The sequence below is a fragment of the Canis lupus genome, chromosome 16 (genome assembly GCF_048164855.1).
Source record: "Canis lupus baileyi chromosome 16, mCanLup2.hap1, whole genome shotgun sequence".
NCBI classification, from domain to species: Eukaryota; Metazoa; Chordata; class Mammalia; order Carnivora; family Canidae; genus Canis; species Canis lupus.
This window is the reverse complement of record NC_132853.1, coordinates 49,096,488-49,105,040: the sequence shown is the minus strand read 5'-3', so window position 1 is coordinate 49,105,040 and position 8,553 is coordinate 49,096,488. Positions and strand designations below refer to the sequence as shown.

At 41.4% G+C, this 8,553-nt stretch overlaps 1 protein-coding gene across 2 annotated transcripts in view; it reads left to right on the top strand.

Moving 5' to 3' along the window:
- The first annotated feature begins 369 nt into the window (after positions 1-369).
- Positions 370-8,553, top strand: part of DCAF7 (DDB1 and CUL4 associated factor 7) — a 30,504-nt gene continuing 22,320 nt past the window's right edge. For both annotated transcript variants that reach the window (XR_012009177.1, XM_072781212.1), the window contains exon 1: positions 370-739. Coding sequence is in view for 1 of the 2 variants with exons in the window: in XM_072781212.1 (XP_072637313.1) it covers positions 602-739 (138 nt within the window). In the remaining variant the exon portion in view is untranslated. The remainder of the gene's footprint in view (positions 740-8,553) is intronic.

Genomic DNA, 8,553 nt, shown 5'->3' with positions numbered 1-8,553 from the left:
CAGGTCACGCAGGAGGTTTCACTCTCAGAGACTTGGCCTAGAATTTGCAGGCCTGCCCCCGCCGCAGCTAGCTCGCCCCCAGGCCACCCACGCCCCCATTCACCCGCACTGCGCCGTTATCTCTCTGACTGACATCCCTGTCAGCCAATCACCTTTGGGGCTGAGAAAGCGCCGGCCCCCCCCGAAATAGGGCGGGGCAAGTCATTGGAATGACAGACATTTACGCCAATAGAAAAGAGTTTCAGAAGCTACGGCTGCCCTAGCCAATGAGGAGAAGGAACCTTTCGAAAGAACAAGTCAGGCAGCCAACGGCCGGCGCAGCCACGGGGGTCGCGTGGCTTCCGTTTCAGGAGGGCGGGGCGGGGCTTCAAACGGAAGGTGGCTGTTGTCCGAGCCGAAGCGGGTTGGAAACTAGGGGTCGGGCCCGGCGGTCGTTGTCTGTCGCCGCGGCCCCGCTTCCGGGCTAGGCCGTCCCTGCCCGCCCCCTCCCCGCCTCCCTGCGGACCCCTCAGTCTCAGGCCCGGCTCCCCGCCTGACTCGCGCCCGGCCCGCAGCAGCTCGCTGTCGTCCCGGCCCGCACTGCGGCCGCGCCGCCGCCACCATGTCCCTGCACGGCAAACGGAAGGAGATCTACAAGTATGAAGCGCCTTGGACCGTCTACGCCATGAACTGGAGCGTGCGGCCCGACAAGCGCTTTCGTCTGGCGCTGGGCAGCTTCGTGGAGGAGTACAACAACAAGGTGGGCCGGGCAGGGGCTCGGAACCCAGCTGGCGGGGAGCGGGCCCCGGGAGCACCCTTTCCGGGCCGGAGCCCAGACCCCGGGACCCTGCTGCGGACTTGCCTTAGCGCTCCCGGAGTGGTTCGTCAGAGTCTGGCCCTGTGCAGAAGCTTTCGCACTCATTGTTTCGTTTAATCCTGACAGCATTCCTATGTAGTCAGGAGTGTAATTACCCCCCCCCCCCCGTTTTACTTATGGGGAAACTGAGGCACCGTGTTGTGACTTGCCCGAGTCAGACAGTTATTTCGCGGGGAAATGGCACTCAAACTCGACTTTATCCCCCCAAGGGCTACGTCATTTATCACTCCAGTTCTCTCTCTTCCCGCCGCTTTGCTTCAACTTGGGGGGCGGACAGGGGAAGAGAGAGGGATGGCTGTGAAGAAAGGTGCTGGCGCCTCAGTCGGTGGTCATACACTCTTGGCCACGCTAGATTTCTGTTAGGGCTGTTCAGTGTGCAGGCTTCCCCGCCTCCTACTCCCATCCTCAGGTGCTATTCATGGATTCCCCCTCCCCGGCTCTTCTGCTGGGAGTGTTAACTGCTGTTGCTGCCTCGTATCTGTCCTCTTAAAAGCGATCTCTTTTTGGAAGTTTTGTTCTGTGACCGTGATCCTGCCACGTTTTCAGATAATTCTATTTCAGAATAGAGAAGGAGGACACGTTCCTTACCTTTTCTTGGCTTCTTTCATGCTGATGCAAAAGTGTAACTTGAGTAGTAAGTCTTTCTGGACATTGACAATTTGAGGATCTTTCATAGATGCACAGACAATAGGAAGAATCTTTTTAGCGGACATTGCAGCATCAATATATTTTTGAAAGTTGTTGAATATGTCCGTAGGAAGAATTTTATTTCCTTTATCCCTTAATCTTTCTACTTGCTGTATTAAACACTGTGAGAGTGAGAACAGAGCAACTGAGAGCCTTGGCTAGTGGTGTTTAAAGCCTTCTTCAACTCCTGCTTGACACCATGAACATCATGGCTTAAGAATAAAACTGTGTGTACAGTGATAGGCATGGTGCAGGGGAAAAAGCCAAGTGGAATTTGGTTCTGTCTAGTCCACTAAATAGCTGTGGGGTGTTGCACAGGTTAATCTTATTATTTCTGACCTACAGTTTGTTGTAGGAAGAGTTCTTTTTTACACATAAAGGTCTTATCAAAAAACATTTGTGCATTGTAAGTTTGTTTACAGTTTTCCAGAAGCATTTCTCTAGAGTCTAGGTCTCAACTTTGCATGCATGAACTGGGGGTGCGAGAGGGAGAGGGACAAGCAAACTCTCCCCGTTGAGCAGGGAGCCCATTGTAGGACTTTATCCCAGCACTCTGAGATCATTACCTGAGCCGAAGGCAGATGTTGAACTGTTTGAGCCACCCAGGTGTCCCTCTAGAATCCCCTTTGAGAAACTGATGAAAACGAAGGACTCTCATTGCCCCGATATAATATACACAATTTACACACAAATCCCAGGGACTACACACTGATACTGAAGTCTCCCTATTTCTACAGAAAGCAGAGAGTCCTGAGCAAGACATAGTTTTATTTTCTGTATTGGCTCCCACTTCCTTATGCCCCATAGTGGATAGCAGAATGGAATGGAATTCAAGGTCCTGATGTGGAAACTATGTTAGTAAAATTGAGACCACTAGAACTATTATTTAAGAATATGTGTTTAAAAAAAAAACAGTAAAATATATCTTTCATAGGGCTCGAGTTTTTTTTACTCAAATTGGTGGCCCCTTTTTTCTCATAAGGTCTTCCAGAGTCAATTTGGGTAAGATGAAGCTGCCTCATTTCTAAGAAAGGAGGAGCTAAGCCACAGTTAGGCTCCTGGTACAATCAGTGAAGTAACTGGGGTTAACCTCACTTATAGGAACTCTACCCCAAAGTTTGTCCTTTCATTTAGCAACCTAGTGGAACTCCTTTGTGCCAGGCACACAGGAACTATGGGTCTCAGTAGTGAAATGTAAACTGATAATCCCAGTAATCATGAGATAAGCAGTTATTTCTATCTTAACTCATGGGCATGATGTAGGCAAGCCAGTACCTTAAAGCTTTTTTTGTGCCCCAACTTCTCTAAGTCAGGGTTCTTAACGTGTGTATGTATATATGCGGACGTATGCATGCTATGGACACCTTGGGAATCTGAAGCCAGTAGACCTCTTTTCATAATTCCATTTTCAAATGCATAAAATACATAGGATTACGAAGGAAATTGATTATATTGAACTACAGTTATCAAAAACATTTTTTAAAAAGTGGAGTTATAGTAACAGGTACTTTTTTTTTAGGGAGTGGGGGAGGTCCAGAGAGAGAGAGAATATCTCAAGCAGACTCCCTGCTGAGTGCAGAGCCCCTGGATGGGGCTTGAGCATGATCCTGAGATCATGACCTGAGCCAAAACCAAGAGTTGAACACCCAACTGACTGAACCACACAGGTGCCCCTGTACTTTTTAATTAATTCATTAGATTACACCATCCAGTGTAAATATGACTATAATTTTAAAGTAGTGTGAGGATAAATAGCATTTCAAGATGGTTAATTATAGTAATGTGATATGATAAAAATATGATTTCTGTTAGTGACAAAGTCAGATATTGACTTGGTTGTCAGTAGTTGTCTCCCTTCATAATGGAAGGAAATGCTAAATTTCAGCCAGAGGTTAGTGAAAATACAAAATGTGATTTTCCAGTTCAAGTTCATGGACCTCAAGTTAAACCCTGATGTAAAGGATCTGTGTCTAGGGGCTGGTGAGTAGTAAATACCACTCTAACACAATGCCTCTTAGGCTCAGTTTTGGACAAAACTTTTACCAAGAAGGTGCTGGACTTCACAATTTAGAGAAATTTAAAAGTTATTGGTTGGAATTTTCAGATCTTTGTTACCTGCTTGCTGTCGATAGTGATTACCAGCAGAGGGCAAAATAAATGGACACAGCTTTTAACATTGATGAAAAAGAAATGATGAAAAAAAAAGATGATCCAGAAATGGTCATCTTTTTTATTGTGGAGACACTGACATCAGAATACATGATTATAATTTCTAAAAGGTTTGTAGTAATGTAATCATATTTTTCCTATAGTAAAATTATTTGTATTTGTAGTTCAGTAGAAATAAATTTTATTAGTATTTCAACAACTTGACTTTCAAGTGTTCCATCATCTGAATAAATTTGGGAATTGTTTTAGAGTAAAGAGCCAGATTCTATCATCTACATTTGGAATAAGAAGTCTCATTATCAGTATTTGTGTTTCATCTTTTTGTGGTCTCTACGGGGGGATATAGCAGCATTGGTGTTGGAGTGATGGTTTTCTAAATTTTAGTGTGTTTGAGATTCCTCTGAGGGATTTGCACATTCCTGGGCTCCACTTCTGAAGTTAACAGACGCTCAACTGAATCAGAAATAGGTGGTCCAGATGGCACTCTAAGAACATTACCCTAGGATTACTTGGGCATCTGCTGACCAGAGGCAGGAATTCTATCTTTCTGTATCTAACATGCACCTGAACTTTGATTCTGCTCTTCTATCCCATGCAAAAAGCTCTATTACCAGATAGTCCCTTTGAGGTATTTGGTGTTGAGGTTTCAGTCCTACCTCTTCCCAGTTTTGTGTGGCTTTGGGCAAGTTAATGTTTGTGCCTGTTTGCTCATCTGTAAGATGAAGGTAATAAGTAATACTAAATGAGTTAATATATATGTAATGCGTTTAGGAACTCTGCCTGGGACATACATGGTAAGCAATTTAGAAATGTTGGCTGTTGTTATTTAATCATCATTACTGTATCTGTATCATTGAAATATAATCAAGGAGAATTATATAGGTGTTATATAAATGTTACTTATATTTTCCAGAGAGGAATCAAGACCCCAGGCCAGAAAGCTACCTTAAAATATCATGTTCATTACTCTGCCTTTTAAAGACCTGGAGGAAAAAATTCCCTTGATTCCTTTCAACTAAATCCATTTTTGTGGTCTAGAAGCTTCTTGTAGTCAGACTCAGGTACTGTAATATACCAGTTTAAGCCCATTTTCTCTTATTCTACCTGGCTTAAACACAGTAGCTGGTATTAGAATGCTGGTACATCTCCTGAGTTTTGACCATATCTATGATCTTTAGAGAGGCGGTATTTGCCGTTCTAGGGCAAAAGATGGTACCAGTTCCTGGGCTTCTTTTCACTTGTTTGCATGTTTCAGGGTTGGTTTTGAATAGAATTGGCAGATTGATAGAGGTTTATTTTTTCCTAATATTTATCTAGCTGACCATAATGCTTTAAGATTTAGCATCTAGAAAACATTTTGAGGTTCTGAAGAGAGAAATAGGTATACCTGATGCTTTTTGAAAAATACTGGTAGTGAATCTGGATAAGACTATCTTGTACTTGAAATACACATGGGATGACTGCTTGCCTTTTCGGCCTGTGTTGATGCTTCTGAGATTTTAAAGTAGTTATTTTATCTATTTGGCACATAATAATTTTGACTCTGGCATATAAATTTTCGTTCCTTAGTATTTGTGGCAGCCCTTCAGGAATCTCTTCATTTAATTCAACAGATATGTATTGAACACATACTTAAGTGTTTTAGGCACAATTATGATACTTAGTAACCTTCTGTGGCCTTTGCTACCAGATAGAAAATTGGCAACAAAAAAGACAAAGTGTTTTAGTACACCTAAGTATTTATGATAGATAGAATTTTGCAGTGCTCCATCAGTCCCTGTCAAGACTGTCAGCCAGGGGAATTTAAAATATAAAACTCTTCTGATTTTAACTTCCTCCTTTCTTTTTTCTAGACAGTGAGAGGACTAATTCCTCCATGGGACCACTGGATAAAAGTGCTGCTGCTTTATTACTTTTTGTCCTAACCTGGTTCATACAGACTTACTGGAGAAGCTGTGATTTGAGCAAGGAATGAATCTGTGTTCTGTAGGTAGTCTGGCTTGCCTGAGGCCAGGATGCTAGAGCTGTTGGCTTAGTCTCTGAGCTGACAGGGTACTATGACAGAATTCATCTCAGAGTTTGACAAGGCAAGGCTCCTCTGCAGACATTGATCAACAATACTCAGTCAAGAACAGGCTTGAAGGGAGGACAAATGGAAAAGATTAAGAAAAGCTGGTTTATTCTCACAGGATTTTGCTTAGCTGATTTTGGTTATATTAACAATCATAGAAAATGTTCCACTAAAAAAAGAAAGAGAGAAAGAAAATGTTCCACTGACTGGAGTGGCCTATTGATTTGCATAACTTGGGGCTTTAACACAATTACATATATACGGAGGTGCCTGAGTGGCTCAGTTGGTTGAGTGACTCTTGATAATGGTTCAGGTCTTGATCTGAGGTTGTGAGATCCAGCCCCACTTTGGGCTTCATGCTGGGTGCTTACTGGAGCCTACTTAAAAAAAAAAAAAAAAAAAAAAAAAAAAAGAATTACATGTATATACACATTCATCTTCATGTTCTGATACTAGCACTGTGTGTAATAAAGTGGAATACAGTTTCCTCTCTCAAGGAGCATGAAATAACAAGATAGGCATGACATCTTTTAAATTTTTTTAAAATGTAAGATGTGAATTTTACTATGTGAATAGTAACTTATGTTGTTACTCATGAAAGCATTTGAAAGTGAAGATGTGGTCATGTCTCTTCGCAGTAAATATTTTATGTTGCATATAGGCTTATTTAGAGATTTATTTACTTATTTTATAGAGAGATTGGGGGTGGAGGTGTGGGGGCAGGGGCATAGGGAAAGAGAATCTCAAATAGACTCCACACCGAGCATGGAGCCTGACATGGGGCTCTATCGCATGACCCTTAGACCACGACCTGAGCCAACCAAGAATCGGCTGCTCAACTGACTGCACCACCCATGCACCCTGCATATATGTGTCTTAGGAGACATTTTGACATAGTAATATCCACGGTTTAGGGCAGCCCTGGTGGCTCAGTGGTATAGAGCCTGCCTTTGACCCAGGGCGTGATCCTGGGGTCCTGGGATCAAGTCCCACATCAGGCTCCCTGCATGGAGCCTGCTTCTCCCTCTGCCTGTATCTCTGCCTCTCTCTCTGTGTGTGTCTCTCATGAATAAATAAATAAAATCTTTAAAAAAAAAAGACTTTATGGAAATAAAAGTTTAAAGTAATGAGTTTAAACTCTTTCTCTCAAGAAAAATGAACACAAAACATTGACACTGAAAACTTTCCTAGGAAAGTTGCTCAGTTTTAAGGATGAAGAAAGAAATGGGCAGCCAGGCAAAAACAGTTGAGTCCTCTTGAAGAGGAGAAATTAGGTGTACCACATTTGATGACAGAAGGTAATTGAGCAATGTCTACAAATGTGCAATTATTATAGATTGTGCCACTATAAATACCTGAGAATATGCTTAAGAATATAGATTTATGTTGTAAAAATAATTCACTTAAAAAAAGATTTTATTCATTTATTTGAGAGAGAGAGAACAAGTAGCAGGAGCCACAGAAGGAGTGGCAGACAGACAGAGAGAAGCAGGCTCCCTGCTAAGCAGGAAGCCCAATACAGATCTAGATCCCAGGAACCTGGAATCATGACCTGAGCCAAAGGTAGATGCTTAAACAACTGAGCCACCCAGGCACCCCAAAATAATGCACTTTTAGAAAAGATAACTCAATTTACAAAAATGGGCCATGTACTAAGAAAATAAATTTTTTAAGTTAAGGGAAGTCCGTTGATTAGGAAAAATTACTACATATCAAAACTTAAGGGAGGATGAGAGAACTGAGGCCCAGATATGATAAATGACTTACCCAAAGTGACATAGATGGTAAAAGCAGAGCCAGAATTGGAATATTGTTTGTCACCAGAGCCTTAAAAATAAATATATACAAATGTGGGGAAAAAAAAAAGAGATAAAAGAACGTGTTGAAAAACAAAGGGAAACAATTGCCCTATCAGAATAAAATAGAATAAATACACTGGATTGGTATAGTTATAGCCAGAGAGATTATTGGAACCACATAGAATGTTCCAAAATGGATCTAAGTATATATAGAAATGTAGTATGTGGTAAGATAAAACCTTAATTCACTAGGAAGAAAATTAATAAATTATATTGGCATAATTGGCTGTCTGCCAGAAAAAATTAGAGCCTGCTAATTAATGTTGTATATTAAAATCAATTCCAGATCTAATATTTAAATGTTAAGAAAAGTCTCACAAGCAATAATAGAAGAAAACTGATTAGGAAATTTGTACTGAGGCAGTAGGGGTGAGCAGAAGAGAAGACAATCTTAAAACCAATCATTAAATCCAGAGTCAAATAAGGAAAAGATTGGCAGATCATATTACATACAAATAAAACATTTCTATGTGAGAAGATAATGCTGTGGATAAAGTCAGAAGACGAATGGTAGGCCAGGGGAAATACTTTCAAAACATGACAGGTTAATGTGATAGAAAAATGGACCAAGTATAAATAGCTAGTTCATAGGAGAAGTGTGAATGTTGAATAAATAGGAAAAGATGCTCAACCTCACAGGTAGTTAAGGGAAATGAGAATTGACCAAGTAATTTTTTTTTCCTTTTAAGTTGATAAAAATAAAGTTAACTGCTTCTAGTGTTGTTGATGGTATGAGGAAATGAACACATGCTGGTAGGAGTGTGAATTGCTATAGCCTATTTGGAAAGTAATTCAGCATCCCATAAAACTAAAAATGCACATATCTTGGGGTGTCTGGCTGGCTCAGTTGGTAAAGCGTGTAACTCTTGATCTTAGGGTCATGAGTTCAAGTTCCACATTGGGCTTGGGGA